The sequence below is a fragment of the Furipterus horrens genome, unplaced genomic scaffold (assembly GCF_987537825.1).
Source record: "Furipterus horrens unplaced genomic scaffold, mFurHor1.1.pri manual_scaffold_7, whole genome shotgun sequence".
NCBI lineage: Eukaryota > Metazoa > Chordata > Mammalia > Chiroptera > Furipteridae > Furipterus > Furipterus horrens.
In genome coordinates this window covers 143,320,412-143,338,845 of record NW_028327177.1, presented here as the reverse complement: position 1 = coordinate 143,338,845, position 18,434 = coordinate 143,320,412, and the positions used below count along the sequence as shown (strand labels likewise).

Genomic DNA, 18,434 nt, shown 5'->3' with positions numbered 1-18,434 from the left:
ACCACCCTCTAGGCACGAGACGCGTGTCCTGAAGGGGGCCGGGCGCCTCCCTCCTTGTGTCTCCCGGCCCGCTGCGGACGCCGAGCCTTCTTCAGAAAACCCGCAGAGGGGAAGTGGTGGTCCGGGGCGGAAAGCCAGAAGGGAGGGGAAAGAAACCTTAGAGCTCTAAATGGAGTCATGTCCTTAGAGAAACCAATCACCGGAGTTGCTTTCGAGGTGCACCGGGAGGAACCGAGCAACACCTCCGGGCGGGGCAGCTCCCAGGCGTGTGTCTTGGGTGTGGCTCTGGCTAGGAGCCTGGGGTCCGGCTGGTGGTGCAGGAGATGCCCTCTAGGGCCCCGGTTTGCAGCTGTACCTGTTTCCTCTACTTACCAGCCGTGGGGACAAGGGCATAGCCACGGCAGCTGCGGGCAGGTCACTTCTTTGCAGAGGAGGGTGGGAGCATTTTGGTTCCCCCGCTCCTGAGAGAGAGGACAGGAGTGTGAGGGTGTAGAAGAGCGGGGTGGGGGGGAAGGAGGTGAAGGCATGCACGACAGGGTAGGGGCTGGGGGTCTTCTGGGACCAGCATATCCAACACTGGGTGGTAAGGTGTCCGGGTAGAACCTTACACAATTGGAAGGACTGACAGGCCACAAGGTGCAGAAACAGAGATGCATGTCACTGGTGTGTGTGTGTGTGTGTGTGTGTGTGTGGACGGGGTGCATCTCTGTATGTAGGTCAAGATAAGAAAGAGGAAGGTGGGGATGAATCAAGAAACGCCCCTGGGAAGGTAAAACCAAGGGTTCGGAGGATGAGGGTATCAGACAGAGCTGTTCCCGAACCCTAAAAATACAGTGTCCCCGACCCCAAGGCGGGGATGTGCGCAGCTCTGGAAAGGCATTCAGCTCTACCCTTTGGTTCCTCCGTCTGCAGCACTGAGTGACAGCGTGCGCCGGTGGCACACTCTGTCGGTGGCCGGGAGACCCCGGTTGGCATCTGGAAGGCAGGCCGCCCGGGGATCGAGCGTGTGGGCGCCAGACCAGGTGACCTCGTTCTCAGTCCCGTCCTGCCGCGCAGAATCTGGCGGCCCTCGGTCAGTGCCGCTTCCTCTCTGCGCCTCAGTCTCCTCTGTTAAATGAAGGCGATGGTGACACCTACGTGCCAGGGCCGTCCTCGGGGGTCACAGAAACTCTCCACAGAGTATCTGGAATGCAGGGTTGTTCTTGGCATATTAAGGAAAGAGAGAAAGAAAAGGTTTAAGGCACTGGAGGAAATTAAAGCAGCGCGTGCCCGGCAGAGAGAGGAAGGCCGGTTAGCACTGGGGTCCGGGCGCTGACAACCCAGCTGCCCGGGGTCCTCCCCAAAGCCCAGGGCCGTCCTGCTGAGGGGTTCCCTGTCCTCGGCTGCTGCCCCCCTGGCTCGGGCCTGTGGGCCTGGGGACCCCGCGCTTCCCTGCTGGCTACTGGGGGCGCAGTCTCGGCCTCCCCGCCGTGTGGGGCTGGTGCCACCCAGCACCTCTTCCGATTGTGGGCCTCCGGCTTCCGCAGCAAATGCTCGGTTTTCTTGCTTCGATGGCGCTGAGATTCCTTCCTCCGTGTGGCAGCTGCGACCCGACATCGCCATGCGCGGCACTGCTTGGACTGAATGTCAAGTACATCGTGGGGGCCCCCGCCCCCCTCTGCACCTTGGCTGCTCCGGGAGCCAGCATATGGCCCCGGGATCTTCTAACGCGTGTTTCACGGGCCGCTGTGAGGCACTTCCTGCCGGTCTTTGGAGCCGAGCCTTGATCGTGACTACGTTTTGGCGGCTGCTCCTGCCAAATGCTTCCTCCAAAACCAGAAATAAAACCACGGGGTTCGAGGAGCCCCGGCCATCAGAGTGGATTAACGAGCGCGGCCCCGGCGGCCGGGGTCTTTAACAGCATCCGGCGCGGCAGGACCTGCTCTGAGCATAAGGGCAGCGTGCTCGGGTCCCCTCTGTGCTTTACGGGAGTTTGTCCCAGTATTACAGGCTGTGACACCGTCTCGGGGAGCGGCCTCGCACCGAGCTACGTTCTCCTGAGCAGGAATGGGAAGGACGAAAATAGGAAGCAGGGCTTCCCTCCGGCCTCTCCTCACGGAAGACTAAACATGGGGTCCTGTCCCTCCCTCCCTCCCTCCCTCCCTCCTTGTCTCCATGGGCCTCTGCTCTCTATTGCTAAATATGGAACATTTCCAGTGGTCGGTCCTAGATGACTGTCCACCAAATTGCTGATGCCAACAATTTCCCTGACTGCTGTGGCTCAGTGGATTGAGCGGCGGCCTACAGACCAAAGGGTCGCCGGTTCGATTCCCAGTCAGGGCACAGGCCTGGGTTGCGGGCCAGGTCCCCGGTTGGGGGCACGAGTGAGAGGCAACCACACAGTGATGCTCCTCTCCCTCTCCTTTTCCTCCCTTCCCCTCTCTCTGAAAATAAATAAATTAAATCTTTAAAAATTTAAGAGTCACCCCGTGGGGATAACATCCCTTTGCATGGCTCTAAACGCCACCTACATGCTAGTAAACGCCATTCTTTTAAATCTGGACCCGGCCCGTCCTCTGAGCCCAGGCTCACGCGTGACATAGGCGTGGCCCGGGCACTGGCCGTGGAGAAGGCCCAGTGGAGAGACCCAGGCAGGACCCCGCTCGGCCTCCGAACCCCACCAATACTGTCAAGGACATCGCGGTAAAGTCATTAGAAACACGCAAACCTAAGGACGCACAGAACCCGCCGTCTTTAGTGTTTTAGAGGAGACGGGAGAGAGTCAAGACGGAATAATCCTCGCGTCCACCCTCCCACTCCCTCTCCTCACAAAACCAAGGAGCAAAGGCCGTTCAGTCAGACTCTCCACAGCAGCTCAGCAACGTGCTCACGTTTGCGTTTTACTTTATTTTCCCAGGATGGGGCAGCATCATAGCAACATTTAGCTGCTGCTGCTTCTTCTTCTTCTTCTTATTTTTACCGTATGACTCACTTTCCAAGAAGCGCTGGGGCAGCCCTCTGATTGAGTGCGTCCCGTCTAATCCCTGACGGCCTCCCACGCCGCGACATCCGACCTCAGTCCGCCTCAGCTCCGCTGGACCGTTAGGTAGTTTCCGGGCTGCCTCTCGCCCCCGTGGCCTTTTAACATCGCGCTCGTGTGAGTCAGGATGTCCTGATTTCTGGTCTCCAGTGTGATGAGTTAGAGCCGCAGCCCCTGTTCCCGCTCCACCTCCAGGCCGCAGGCCAAGGGCCCCGGCTGGGCAGTCAGAGCGCTCCGGTCCTCAGCAGCCTGGGTGGTGGCGGGCGGGTGGCGGTTTCCTGCCCCGCATCCCTGGCAGGGGTTCCACGCATCCCTGCGCCGACCGTGCGTGGGAAACGGACCCTCTGGCCAGAAAGGCACGTTCTGCGTGCACGTCCGTGATGCGGACGGCAGGGGGACAGACCCAGGAGGTGACGCGCAGCCTGCACCCCACGCGTCCCACCATGTGTGGCTGCATGTGTGTGCGTGTGTGTGTGTGAGCTGCTCCTCCACGCCTCCTGTGAGACTGGAGACACGGCGAGGGCAGGCGTGTCCTGCTGTGTTGCTGACACATCATCAGCCCGTAATCCTCTCCCCGTCCTTTACTTGGGGTTCCATACAAATGTGTCAAATGACTTGATGGAAGAAAAAGGGGACTTTTTAGGTGAAAAATGTAAGGTTTAGAGCAGTTAAGCCCTGCAGCCATTCCTGGAGGCCGGTGACCCTCTCCCAGGGAGGGGGAGCTCCCCCTGGATAGACGTGCTGACGGGGTCGCTAATGGGCTCCCTTCCGACACCGAACCCCCGGATTCGTGGACGTGACAGGAAAGGAGAGCGCCCCACAGAAGACGCAGGGCGGCCTTGAGAAGGGCCAGGACAGACTGGGAAGACACTCTCCTCCTCATCGGTTCAGACACAGAGTGCCCTCCATCCCTGCCTCCCTGCCTCCCGCGGCGGCAGGAGCGCGCCCCACACTGCCCGTCCACACCTGGGTGCAGTGCCCTGCCCGGGGGTGCCCCCGACGGCCCGTGCGCCGGCCCCTGGCACCTTCCTGGGCGGGAAGGCAGGAGGGGGCTGGGTTTGAAAGGCGTCCCGGGGGCTCCAGGCTGCTGGGAGAGTCAGAGCCCACGGGGGCGGGCGCCGGTGCAAACGCTTCTCTTACGTCCTCTGTCTAATCCTCAGCTGCCTCTCCAGGCCCGTCAGGTCGGGGTGCCTGTAACTGCCAATAAAACTAGTTTAAGGGTCTTCTTTAAAATGATTCTTTCTGCAAAATAACGAGTCCTATACCTGCTCTTCTTTGTTTTCCAAGATCTCGACGACTTTGAAACCAAAGCGAGAAGCCCGGTGTCCGTCCGAGAAGGCCAAGGCGTGGTGCTGCTCTGTGGTGCCCCCGCTCACGTCGGAGGTACGGCTGGGGGGGGGTTGTGGGTCACGCCGTCCACGTGGTCACGGCAGGCCTTGGGCCGGGGGCGGCCCATCATCAAGGCAGAGGGGCCTTGAGACCCTCCAGGCTCACCCGATAGCCTGCAAACAGTTCTCATCTGGATCCTTTCTTTCAAAACAATGATTGGAGCAGCCAGTCCACACATCTGCCCCCGAGATGGGGCCGTGCACACCCCGGAGGGTCCTGGCTGTGGTCTGGGCCTGTCACCCGGCAGCACCGGGACAGTTCATTCAGTCCCTCAGGCTCAGTTTCCTCACCGGGGACACAGATGCTTCAGAGGATGCAGTGGCGGCCGGGCTGTCGGAACGGTGACGAGCCGATGAGGGCCGACGGCTCGGTGTGGTGACCGAGGCCTCGCTCAGGAACGGAAGCTGAGGCTGTCCCCGCTCCTCCTTGGGCCCCGCGGAGCAGCGGTTCCAACACCCCTCTCGGCAGCGTCCCTCTGACGGCTGGAAGCCGAGGCTGGATGGCGCCAACTCAGAGTGCCTTCCAGCGACGGGAGAATCAGGCCACAAGGGCTGTCTCTGTGGGGGGGTTATGTCCAGGGTCCTAAACCGCCCACCGGTTCTCTCCCCCTGGGGGTTACGTTTCGTCAAATCCCTCAAGGTTTGATAAGTTGGGTAGATTGTCACGCAACAGGGAGCCGGGAGGAGACCGTGCAGACACGTCACAGAGACCCCTCGTTGGGCGCACTCCCGTGTCCGGCCAGCTGTGTTCCAGGCGGCCTCATGCTAACAGCAGGTGCCCACGCAGCACAGACCTGAATACCTGCAGAGCATTTCCTTGTTCTTACCTCTTTAAAACCCTCACGCTGCACGAGGTGGGGGTGCAGTGGGGAGTCTTGTTTTGCAGGTGAGAACGCCGAGGTGCAGGGAGGCTCGGGACCTGTCCACGGCCACGCAGCCGGTCAGCAGAGGAGCCGAGCGTCTGACCCAGGCCCTGCCCGCCACGGCACCTGGCAGAGCTGGTCTTCCCTCCGTCACGGGAGGGCTTTGAAAACAAATATGACAAATATGTAAAAACGAAATGAAGGCAGTTCCCGCCCCCCTAATTTTAAACCAGATCTTATTTATAACTCTTTAAAGCCTTGGAAATATTTTTCCATCCTTTTCATTTTCACCCAAGCGTAAGGATATACAGATACAAAGAGAAAAGGAAATTAATTGGCACTTAACAATGCTTTAATTCAATATTATTGCAGCGTAGCCTGGCATTCTGCCCGCCCGAAAACGGCTCCTTGCTCTCCCTTCCCCGGGCTTGCCGTCTCGTGAAGGTGAATGGTGCCGGGAAAGACGTCGAGAGACAATCATGTCGGCTGGATGACCTTCAGACCAGACCCGCCGGTTAAAACGGGCCCACTCCAGAGACACAGAAGCCTTTTCTGTGTTTGCAATTTGTCTTCCGCGGCAGGTTTAGGATGGCTGCACGGATGGATGCGTGATAGGCAGATGATCGGTAGATATATAGATCGATAGACAGTTTCCCATCGCTGTGTAACAAACCACCGAGGACGGCTAGCTGCGCCCCCAGCGAGAACACGGCTCCTGGGCCAGAAGTCTCGGGTCGGTGTGGCCGAGCTCTGGGCACAGGTCCTCGCGGCCTAAGCCCACGGTCACGACTGCAGGGCGCTCTTCTCTGGGAAGTCGGAGGAAAACCCCACGTCTCCGCCCCTCGGATTGTGGCTGAGCTCAGGCCCTTGCAGCTGTGGGACTGAGGTCCCCGTGGCCTCGCCGGCCGGAGGCTGAAGGCCACTGTGATCCTCTCGGGGATGCCCACGTGTCTAGCAGCAGGTCCCCGTCCACCCTCAAAGCCAGCAACAGAGGCTCCCTGACGTCGCTTCCCTCTCAGGGCCGGTCTCGGGCCGGGCAGCACCCCGTCCTGTGTCGGGGCTCAGCGGGTCCGATCGGGTCACTTTCTTCAAGCCTGCTGTGCCCTCTAACCTAACCGAACGGAACCACCCAGGTGTGGGCGTGCTCTCTGACCCCACTCACAGGGCAGCGGGGTCAGGGGTCAAGGGCGTCGTTTTAGGAGTCTGTCAACTGCCACGTTCCACAGCCATGCTTCCTCGCCCTCCACTCCCCGAAGGCTCGCGTTGGCGTGGTGGGCAGTCGCCGCCGTGCCTGAGGGGTCAGCGGGGCGGGAAGGAGCAGACCCTGCCGTGCAGATCCTTTGAAACCCTGGATGCGCGCGGCAGAGGCGCCCTGGGGGTAGTACCAGGGCTTCGCGTCAACGAAGGTTGCCCTGGCTCCACGCTGACGCAGGGCCCGGAGGCTGGACGCTCAGGTTCCGGTGTCTCTCCCAGGGCCCAGCGGCGGCGGCGGCACGTCTCCACGCCGTTCGGGGACAGGGCAGACAGCCCCCTGAACTTGAGGTTGTCCGGACACCTGTCCCGCTAACGTGTTCACAAAGACTCGCCAAACGTTTCTTCATGAGGCAGCCCTGCCGAATGCATTTCCCTGTGTTTTATTTTAAAAACAAATACTTAAAATGGGAGTAGGACACACGATCAGCGAGGCTGCATCCTGGGACTTCCCGGCAACAAAGGCTCCAGGGCTGACGCGGGAGAAGGAAAGGGTGTCGCTGAGAACCCCCCTTGGGCGACCGGTCGCCGCCCCATGGAAACGAGGCGTCAGCGTGAGCCGGCCAACAGGTGCCATCGCCTGCGGGATGTCCCTGCCTCCTGCACGGAAGGTCACCGCCCAGGCAGGTCGCTGCCTTCTAGGAAGGGGGGGTCAAGGTCAAGGTCGCGCCCCGGAAAGCGAACAGAGAAGGAGCCTCTGAGCGATAATGCCAGACAGACACCGGCGTGTTCGGCTGCGCCCCTGGAAAGGTGGTCTTTGGGAACAAAGCGTCCAGGAGCCATTCCCGCCGCTCTGAGGGGCGGCGTGTGCTCACCCCCTTAATCCACTTCCCGCCCCGGGATACGCTCCGTGACGGCGTGGGCGTGCAGCGGCGCCCCTGGCTCCGCGGTCCCAGCAGCAGGAGTGGAGCTTGTTCAAAGGCATCGCCAAATGGCTCCTGGCAGAACATCCCCTCCAGCAGGAAACCGCGACGGGGGCCCATCTCTTCCTTCATGGACGGGCCTCCCCGAGGATAGGGAGCCCTCTCCCAGCAGCCCTCGCCCCGAGAGCGGAGGCTGCAGGGGCATCTCCCCAAAGCGGGATGTGTTTTCACCCCCCCACCCCCCAGGATCGGCCAGTGCGCAGCCAGGCCTGGGAACGGGGCCGTGAGAGGCTCTCCGCCGCCTTCACCTGCGGTGCTTTGTGGGCCGCGTGGCAGCGTGTCCAGGATCCCGGCCGGGAGGGTGTAAATCAGGAGAGATCGATAAAACCCAGGTGGTCACGCCGTAATTGTGGAACAAATGGGGACTCAAATCAGAGTGGCCGTAAAGGTGCTGGGCCGTTCTCTGGCTCAGCACCGATATTAACGACTTCAACCCAGAAAAGGAATTATTTTCCTTGGATTAAGTCTTTGCCCAGTGAGCCAGCAAAACCGTGATTTACGGCCGAAAGCCGGCTGCCTCTGACCCTGGAGCACCGCACAGCGTTTGCAGTAAAGTACACTCGTTCTGGAACGTTCCAAAGCGGGCTTCCGCTGACTCTGGGCTCCACGCTTCAAAGTCTTCGCCCGTTTATTTTCTGCTTCAAGACACAGGCCACCGGTGCTGAGGTCTGCCTTCATTCAGAGCCAGGAGAAGCCACGGGGCCGGGGCGCATCCTTCCCGGTCCCGTTATCACGAGATGCTTCCCCTCCAATAAAAACTGCGTCCCATGTAGTGGGTGTAATCGCCCGTCTCCTGCGTGTCTGCGTTTCAGATATCACGGGACAAGACGCCGGGGCTGTAAGCCAGTACAGGCGTGCTCCGGGGACACGGGGTTTGCTGCGTGCTTGGGGGAGCAGCGGGTGCAGCCTCGGTTGCTCCCTGGGGGCTGCTGTTCAGATGGCAGTAAAATCGCAGAGGCTGTTGTCACTCCGGGCTGCAGAGGCGCGACCGGAAGGGCCCGTTGCCGCTGGGCTCTAACGAGATTGCAGACTCGTCACCGGGAAAGGCACCCCAGCCGTTAATGACGGAGGATCGGCATGCATGGTGGCAGGAATATTTAAAAATGCAATGGATTCAAGCGAAGTAGCTCATGAATTATACATTTAATTAAGGAAAGCCAAATGGGGAGGATTTTAAATTTCCAATTTGCGGTGGCGGGGGGTCACTCCCCATTAAAAAATAGACAAACTGAGCCCGCAGCGGCTGACAATACACCAAAGTGTTGAGGCCCCCGCCGCAGGCTGGCTGAGCGGAGGAGGCGCAGAGGCGGCCGTGGGACAGCGTCCTCGGCCCTCGAGGGCCCCCGGGTTCCCGCTGCAGACGCTGTGGTCGTCCCCCCTCTGCTCACTCGCCTGGACAGCGAGGAGGCTGGGCTGAAGCCCCCTCGGGCCCCTCCCGTCCCGGACAGCCCACAGCCCGTGAGCTGGGGACAGCCCACCCCCGGCCCCCGAAGGCGGATTCTCCAGGGCTGGGCACTGTTTCCCCCAAACCCCGCGCTTCGCCCGAGTCTGCTCCCGCGGGGACACTGAGCTGCCGCTGGCGTCAGCCGTCGTCAGGGCGGCGCTCCAGCCCCAGGGCCAGTGTCTCCGGGGACCCTGTCAGCTACGGAGACCCGGCGCCTGCCGGCCACCTGCCGAAGGGGGCCTGGGGGGGGGCCAGCAGTTCCGGTTTCCCCAGGCCCCCCGCCGTTCTGACGCACATCTGAGCGCTGACATCTCTGCCCGGGAGGCTGGTGTGGAGAGAGTCGCTTCTCAGAGGTTTCACGAGTGCGCAGCACCCCCGCTAGCGTCAGCTGTGAACACGGGGGGATTTCGAACGACACGTTAACCTGTGATTCTGCGGCACGAGGTTCCGAGACACGGAGCTGAGTGGGGAGGGAGCAGGGGGCGGGAACGGTCCGCTGGCAGCTGGATGTTTATAAAGGGGGAGCAAGGGGGTCAGGCATCGTTAAGCACGGTCACCTCGGGAGCTGCCGCTGCCCACAGCCCAGGGGAGCGCAGCATTGCCCCCGAGGGGGTTATCACCCCTCGTCTGCCCCACGGAGGGACCAGCCCCCACCCCCGCGGTGCGGGCTTGTCAGGGGTGTGGGCGGAGGTCGGCACGATGGCGGCCACAGAGGCCTGTCAGTCCAGCCTGGAAGAAGGGTCAGACCGGACAGGGGACACAAAACCCGCCCAGAGGACCCAGGAAATACATGGGCGCGGGTGGGCGCATCGGAAGCCAGCGAAAGCTTGGGGAGGTGGTGGGTTCCTCTGAAACAGCGCCTGCCTCTTCCCAAGCCCACGGGAACGTGATCGGCCTAACGAAGAAGCTCTCGCGTCCGCCCCGGAGCGTGCGCCCGCCCCGCCTCTCCACGCTCTCTCTCTGGAGCAGCAGGTGGCTGTCGTGGCCTCTGGCGGCCCGTGGCAGGCTGCACGGCCTGAGCTGGCCGGACCGGGACAGCCACACGCACTGCAGAGGCGGCGCAGGACGTCTGGGCCCCAGTCCTACTTCTGGGCCTGGGGAAGACGGGACCGGACTTCTCTGAGAGCGGGGTGCTTGGGGGGGGGTGTTGGAACCCTCCCAGATAAACCTCCCCCCCAGGCCTCCCCTCCCCTGCGGGCCCTTAGACGCTTTTCCCACGACCCCACGAGGACCCCACTTCCACTGGCGACAGAACAACGGCCCCAGGCATGGGAAGGACTGGGTACGCGTGGCGCTCGGGCGTGCGAAGGGAGTCTGAGGGCGAGGGAGGGTGGGCGTAGCAGGCACGGACGAGCCTGGAGAAGAGACACGGAGGAGGAGGAGGAGGGGGGCTGGCGCTGGTGGGGGCAGCCAAGGGATTCCCGTCCGGAGGGCCTGCCCCGAGGCCTCCGCCGCCCTCCTATGGACAGAGCGCCGTGGGAGCGTGACCGGCCCCACGGCTGCTCAGGGGCTAGAGCGCTTGTCGGGAAGAGGAACAGGCGGGGACGGAAGGGGCTCTGTGCTCCCCCCCCACGTCCTCTTCCCCCTTCTGGGCCGCACGCCGCAGGCAGCGTCCGAGCATCGCAGGGCCGTGGATGTGGGGACGGGTCGGGAAGCTTTAGCAGCTCAGGTGGGAGGGAGCGGGCCGGGGGACAGGCGGGAATCGCTGCTTTGGGTCCCGAGATTTCAGGGCAAAGGAAATAAAGGTTTGGGGGCCACGAGAGGCCCCTGGTCATTTTGGTTAAGGAAAAGGGCAGCCTTGGCTTTCAGAGACCCGGTGCCGGTGCCTCTCTCCAGTAGCTACTGAATAAATGTCCCGCAGCCGAGACACGACCTGGGAGATTTGCTCAGAGCATCTTTGTTTCACAGAAGGTTCCGAAGATGAGGAGCCATCGACCCCTGGGAATCGGAGCTGCCTCCTTCCTCCTCCTCGTGTTGGAGGGAACCTTGTGATCTCGGCGCCTCCGGTTTCAGATGAAATTGCTTTGAGCATCTGTTTGGCGGAGACAGAGCAAGAGGCTTGGAAGTGAGGCAGCAAAGGGCACCGGCAAAGAAACGTAGAAGCGGGGGCCCCGCGGGACGATGAGAGACCCGGAGGGACACGCCAAAGGCGCCCGAAGGCCCCGCGGGGTGGGGGGCGGGGGAGGGCAAGGGCGCAGGGGGCGTTCTCACATGTGAGCAGTGCATTGCGTTTGTGCGTTCTTGGCGTGAAGCCTGGAGTCTGAGGGAGATCAAAGGCATGCGGGGCAGAGCAGAGCGTCCACGGGAACAGACGCCCCCGCCCGTGCGTCGCGGAGATAAATCCTGCCACGCCTCCGGCAATGCGAGTGCATCCCCCGCTTGGTCACCGCGAGTGGCGGAGAGCACGTGACCTCATAAACTGGCTGCCGCCGGAGCTCTGACGTTTATGCCATTCCCCACAGTTTGGTGACTCGGCGGTGTTCTGTCACCCCCACCGGCCACAGCTCTGCATTGCCTCCCGGGGTGCATGGACGGGACGACCACATCACCGGTCACCCAGACTGGGGTCTGGTTAGAAGCCTGCGGACCCCACGAGGCCACCAGGCCACAGCCTGGGCCGCCCGGAGCACAGCCTCACTCGCACTGCGGCTCAGCAGGGCACCGCGCTCCGCGGCAGGCGGACCCCGCGAGGGTAACACCTCTCCTTCCTCTCTCCAGCTCTGTCCTACGCGTGGACCTTCAACGACAGCCCCCTACACGTCCAGGAGGACAGCAGGCGGTTTGTTTCTCAGGAGACGGGCAACCTGTACCTCGCCAAAGTGGAGCCGTCTGACGTGGGCAACTACACCTGCTCCGTCACCAACAGGGAGGCGCAGAGGGGGGTGCGAGGCCCCCCCACCCCGCTGCTGCAGCGCCCTGATGGTAAGAGGCTCCGCTGTCTTGGGGATGTCCTTGGCCTGCGGCTGGAAGCCTGGGGAGGCCAGCTGTCTGCTCCCCTCTGGGTCAGGGTAGCCCCTCACCTGAGTCCAGGGCCCGTTCACAAAGAGGGTGACATCAGGGATTTTCAAAAACGCCACACGAAAACCATTCTGTAGCTCCCCCACGAGGTACAGGGTCCGTGACCCTGGGTACACGGTGCCGTCCCCTCTCTGGCTCAAGAACAAGCCTCGGCTTAGAAAATGCTCTGTGAACAACGCCGTTTGTTGGGACGGCAGGCGTGCACGCGGGCACGAGTGGGTGCTGCCCAACTTATCAAATTGAATTAATATCTTTTTCAGTGCACGTGTGATACGGCTCTTCCTTTACGCCTTTCTTTCCCAGTTTCGTCTAATTTTGTTCCCTCTTTGTTTACCTGGCTGGCGGCCCAGGAAAAAAATCACAGCCCAGGGAAGCAGCGCGAGCCAGCCTTAATTATGAGCATTGCAAAGAGGATGAATCTCAAGATCCATCCTGGTCTAGTGCTCCCAGAAACACCCTTCTGATCGGCCTCTCACGAGCTGGGGCGCTTAATCAAGTCATTGCCGGTGTAAGATTTAGAGGCTCGAACCTGTGAGGAAGTCATCCAAGTAGAAAATCCCCCGGCTGACTCTTTAATTACACGCTCGCAGCGGGAACTGTGCTGATAGCAAGTCTGCTGACGCGTTTTACGATCAGATTCTGGACTTGAAATGTAATACCTCATACACTTTACCTCCTCTCCGAGGGGTTCAGATAAAGCAAGAACATAATGCTAATTACTGCTCCCAGAGTTATGAAGCCGGCCGCGCGCAGGGAGCGCCTGTGGGAGAGCTTGTATATTAGAGTCACTAACCGTCCAAAAGGTTTTCAGGGTCTCAGGTCAGAAGTTAGGAGCCACTCGGTTTATTCATAAGTCCAGTGTCTCCCCCTCAGGGAGACCCCTCCTCATGGCTGGGGGAGCCCCCAAGGCAATAGCATAGAAATTCTATCACGTTTGCCCACATTTCTCTGTTTGCTCTTAGTTTTTGCTCCTGCCCCTCTTCGTTCCTTTATTCTTCCGCCCCTCTCCGCCTTCACCACACTGATGGCAACGAGAGACCGGAAGCATCATACATGGTCAAAGTGCTGGCTCAGAATTATCAGATCAAACCAATGGAAACTGTAAAACCCGCCCATTTAGCTGAAAAATGTAATACTTTCTACCCCTCAGCCACGGCCTTTCTGAATGTTCAGAATGATCGAGGTCTTAAAAAGGAGGTATTTATGTAGGGGTGTGTGTGTGTGTGTGTGTGTGTAGTGTGTGTGTGTAGTGAGTGTGTGTGTGTGGTGTGTGTGTGTGGTGTGTGTGTGTGTGTAGTGTGTGTGTGGGGGTGTGTGTGTGCGTGGTGTGTGTGTGTAGTGAGTGTGTGTGTGTGGTGTGTGTGCATTTGGCGATTTTTGCCTTTTATGGAATTTTATTGGCCACCAATAACCATTCATTTTAGGAATATATTACTCCGGTGTTTGGTATGTAAGTAAAAAGATGCTCAACACGTTAAAGAACCTCCGTTTGTCATTGGTTAAGTTAATCAAGCTAATGAGACAAACCTAGAGATGGGCCCCTATTGTCCCAGCCCCTGTAGCAGGGAGTGTTGACAATAACAGACCGCAGTCTTCTTCCCGGCTCAGGCCAGTCCGTAACTCCTCACTGGCCGTTTAAGAACTGTAACAACACACATGTGCTTTATAACGCACAGCAAACCTGTTTATAGCGGTAAAACCTTAGAAGGCCCTAAGAATATTTATGTCCTTGTTTATCCCACCTTGCTGCAAAACTCCTGAGGTTTCGGATGAGGAGGTGCTACAGCTGACCTCTGACACTGCTCCCTGAGAATTCCTTTATTCGGGCACCAGCCCGGCCCGTGAGTCCCGGAAGGGTCCTAGACCCCGATATCTCTAAGGAGAAGCCCTCACGTTAATGCAGAAGCGCTTGGGAGACTAGGTGTGTTCTGTTCCTAATTGGAGACCTGAATTCCTGTGGACGCTGATGTGGGAACCGGGGAAACGGGGAGGCCTCCTCTCTGACACTTCGATGTGCCCTAAACGTTTGTGTTTCAGGGAAGAGGGGAGCGGCGTGTCCCTTAAAGAGCACCAGGACCTCGTCTTGCTCCCTGTCCCCCATGAAAGTATAGAAAAATGTTGTTCGCTGCAGGACAGAGGGACCTGAGTTGGTGAACGAAGCGTCTGCTTCACAGGAGACTTCCGTGCCCCAGAAATGCTGCTAGCTCTTTTGATATTTGACAGGTGTGATGGGGGAGTATGAGCCAAAGATTGAAGTGCGCTTCCCCGACACTGTACAAGCCGCAAAGGACTCGTCTGTAAAACTGGAATGCTTTGCCCTTGGAAAGTAAGGTTATCTTGTTTTGTTTTGTTTTGTTTCCTGGGGTTCTAATTTGCAAAAACTTTCTGTTATCCAAACACTGCTCTAAGGTACAATTACCAAACAGATTTCAAATGCTGGGGAAGAGGGGACGTTTCTGATCGGAATTCCAGCAAAATGCCTAATGCTCTGCAAAGGGTCGGGGCCGCGGTTCTCCCCGCAACTGCTGCTGTTTCCTCTCGTTGGGCCCCTCGGGCAGCGCGCGGGGAGAGCAGGTGCGCCCCTTCGTGTGAGATGCGGGCGGGGTGCAGAGTCCCACGCCCCACGCGCAGCGCCCGCGGGGTCTCCGTGCCTAATTGCTCAGCAATGGTTACAAATGCAAACCTTGCCTCGCCGTTCCCAAAACAAGGCCGGCGAAGGGCCGTTGTTCGCGGGGAGGGTGGGAACCGAGTCAGACCTGCCTCGGTAGCGGAGAGGTTCCGGAGCCTCAGATGAGCGTGTATCAGCCTACGGGCTTGGGGTGCTTTAAAGACAGCCTGTTACCTGCTTTTCTGCACGTCATAGGCTGGCACCCCTTTACCTCTGGGGGTACGCGAACGTCACGTTGATGCCTGTAGGTCCCGGCACCCGCAGAACAAAGAGGTGGGCAGACTGGGTCTGCGTTTCCAGACGTGAGTGTGCCCAGGTGCGCGGCTCCGGGGAGGTGCTCTGCTGCGGGTGAGGGCTGGCTTCCCTTTCTCCCGGGCCCGCCGGAGGGGCGAGCCTTCTTGCCTACAGAGCGTAGGTCAGGGTAGCAGACCTGCCTCTCACGAGCAGCTTCGAGGGCTTCCCTCTAAATGCTGAGTCTGTTCCCAAGACGGTTGTCCCATTGAAAACAGTGACTCACAGTCAGTCCCAACTACGGAAAACGTCCTGTAAAGTCTCCTCTTGCTTCTAACTAAATACAGTAAGTGACCCAAATAGTGCTGGTGAATGACTCTTTCAGGTTCCTTCCTGCATGCAAAATTTGGTATCTTGTCGTTTTTCAGGTTATTTATTTTTCATGTATTGAAGAGACCCTATTTTATTTTCATTTGGTGCTCATCCCGTAGTTTCTGCCCAGTAATTAATTACTGACGGACTAACTTAAGAAAGAGAAATGGAGACTTCATGTCACGTTCTGGGTTGCCTGCCTTTTAAGATATTATGGACGTGGACCATTTTCAAGCTTCCTCAGAATCTAAAGTTACAAAACTAAAATAAAATATTTGTCAGAAAAGTCCTTTGAGAGGCAGATGATTTATTTAAGAAGAAAAGCAGTAAAAGGCAGCATCCAGAAAGAATACCAACACAGCTTAGTCTGTCATAGTTGACATCAGGAAATGTGGATTCCTGCGATTTAAAGAATACTCATCCGCAATGAGTAACTAGCAGGGACTAAGGCAAGTTCTCGGGAACGCCACGCAAGTAAGTTTCATTGCTTAGGCAGGTGTGACTGGGAGTCTGTGTGGTGTATGACGTTCTCCTAAGTGTGCGGAGCCGTCATTCTCTGACACGTGAGAAGCGGCGGCTCAGCCGGAAGGAGCCACCTGCTCAGGGTCAGCTCCTGGGCGCTGCTGGGGTTCGGACCTGAACGTCAGCCTTTCGAGTACCTGGTTCGGATCACGGCTCCCAGAGTCAGGGGAGGTGGAGCCAGTCCCCGATTTTCCCGGGAGCTCGTCTGACCCCCGCCAGCTCCCCCTCACCTCCACGAACGACTCCGGCCTCACCCCCAGCGTTCGTGACCGTGCGCCGGCCTCTGGAAGGTGACTGCAGGGAACATGTACACAAAGCCCAGCATGAGGCTGGGCACACAGGCCACGACTGTCCCCTGCATCGCCAGTTCCGTTGTCTCTCAGGGTCACAGCGTTAGAGCCGGGGGACGTGGGGCAGACTAGACGTCACTCTCTCGGAGAGAAGGAGGCGCACGGTCACCTCCCAGCTGCAGGACCGGGGGCCGCGCCGCAGGGCAGCAGGACCAGGTCTGAGCGCAAGAGGCTGGCAGAGGAGGAGGACGTTCAGTTAGTAAATACAGTCACACACGTGCACACGCATACACCCGGGCACACACGCACACACAAACATACATGCCATGCATTAAAATGGATGGCTGATAAATAACACCTTAGCCTGCATGTTGGGGGGGGCACGTTTTGCCACTCAGGACGTTGCTCTAGGCCCACATCCCCGCTGAGTCCAGCTTGCTATGGGACTGAGGGGCGGGCGGAAGGACAAAGGCAGAATCAGGGACCTCTGCCCACCCCGGTTAGGGTCCATCACTCGGGGACTCTTCTGACCCCGTCATGGGCACGGGCTGTGAAAATCCATTGGGAGTCCAAGGAAGAAGTGGGCTCCCCACCCAAACAGGACAGGCGAGGCCTTGGGACACATAAGGGACATCGCTGAGGAAGCTCGTGGGGGATTCAGAAAGAAAGAAAAACCGTTCTGAGTCCACAGCCCGGCCGCCCCAAAGCACCCCCATCTCTGCGTCCGGCACCTGTGCCTGCCGGGCCTCTGCACGCGGTGCTCCTGCGCGCGCCGTCCAGTTCCTCGCTGGGACCGAGACGTGCCATGCAGGCCAGGGAAGTGGGGGGACGGACCTGCGTGCGGTTTCACGGGCGCTGGCTGAGACCTGGCCGTGCCCCTGTGCGCGGCAGCGAGGTGTCAGGGGCTCGCCGGGGTCCGCTGTCCTGGGGTCTCGGAGGCCGTCGCCCTGTGCGCTTGGGTTTCTCTGGGGGCTTGTGCCGCCCCCCGGTTTGTGGGGGACGACACTGACGGCTACCGACATAAAACGCTGGCGCAGAGGGGGACCCAAAAACCACAGCCGCAGCCACCGCCGTCGGTGGCGGCGGGGACAGCGCGCGGGGCTCGGAAAGCCCAGCTGAATCGTCTCCCTGAAGCCACCACAGGCCAGCGTGAGAACAGACGAACGGTGACAGAACTCCAGATGCCTTCTTGCGCTCTGATTGCCTGGACATCGGGGACAGGTCCCGGACCCTGTGCTGGGGTGTCAAAGCCGTCACGGTCGCAGGCTTCACCCGCGGCTCCTCTCAGCTGTTCAGCGCGGCAAACGCTTCATTATCTCAGCTGCATGTTACCCGCTTTGTGAGACGCCCCGAGAGGCTCGGGGAGTCGGTGCTGCGCCCACGCTGCCCGACTGACTGGCAGACGGCACCTCCTTTGAAGACAGCGCAGGCCTGTGCTCTTGGCGAAGGAATTAACCTGGAACCCTTTGTCCCCTCCTCCTGCTGTGCCGGGCAGCCAGACATGTTTTCCTTCTTTTTTCCCTTAATTTAGGAACTTTGCTGTCACTGCGCTGCAATGCAAATGAAATTCATAGCTGCGCCGAGCGCTCCCACGTATTCCCAAGCCTCCGCGCGGAGGACCGGATTTATGTCGACAGGCATATCTTAGTTATGTTTTCTAATTTATGGAGGAAAAGACACCCAGCGTGGCTATTAATGTCGAGCAATAAATCCGAAGTCTCGCCTGGGTGTTCCCAGGTGTTCCAGAACTTTCCGATGACGGATCAGCTGCCTGCGGTCCCGTTTTCTCCTGCACAGGTGGACGTTGCTGACGGCTGGGCCACAGAAAGGCCATTCCGGGCTCGCAGGGGCATGGCAGGCTTTTGCAGTTAAACTCGGTACATTCGGAGCTTTTAGGCCTCTCCCGGTTGGTTTAGCATCATCAGAGGCATCGTAAAATTTCCTGTTTGAATGTCTGGTCACTGGCCGAACCCCATCACTGCGTGGAATGGACAGAGAGCATTTTCCCGGCCTCGGAGTGTGCAGGGAAACCTGGTCTCCGGGCTCTGGCCGATCGCTCTGCCTTTTACCCGGATAGCGCGTCGCTCGGCATAAAACATTACGGTGCGTCCCACAGGGCAGCTCCCTCTGTCGGCCACGCATGTAGCTCTGAGCTCTAACAAATCTTCACGTCAGTCGTTGAGAAATCGAAAGCCATGAATCCTTAGCGCAGGGCACGCGCGCACACACACACACACACACACTCACCCAGGACAGAACGCGCTGTCCGTGTGCTGCATGTGAAGGCGCAGAGTTTGAACTCAAAGACATCAGGTCACTGACTCTTATGTCATGGATGTGGGTTCTTCTGCGTGGAGTGTGGCCATTCTCCCTCTGACCTGTGTGTATGTAGGAACTTCGGGGCATGAGCCAACACCGATTTATTTTGCGGCTCAAGATGGTTCA

General features: G+C 59.3%; 1 protein-coding gene across 1 annotated transcript in view; it reads left to right on the top strand.

The window, feature by feature from the left end:
* The window catches only part of CNTN6 (contactin 6), a 122,382-nt gene that overhangs the window by 46,874 nt on the left and 57,074 nt on the right, over positions 1–18,434 (top strand). The window contains 3 exon segments of the mRNA XM_090283093.1: positions 4,307–4,402; positions 11,607–11,810; positions 14,130–14,232. Of these exon segments, the coding sequence (XP_090139219.1) occupies positions 4,307–4,402; positions 11,607–11,810; positions 14,130–14,232 (403 nt within the window).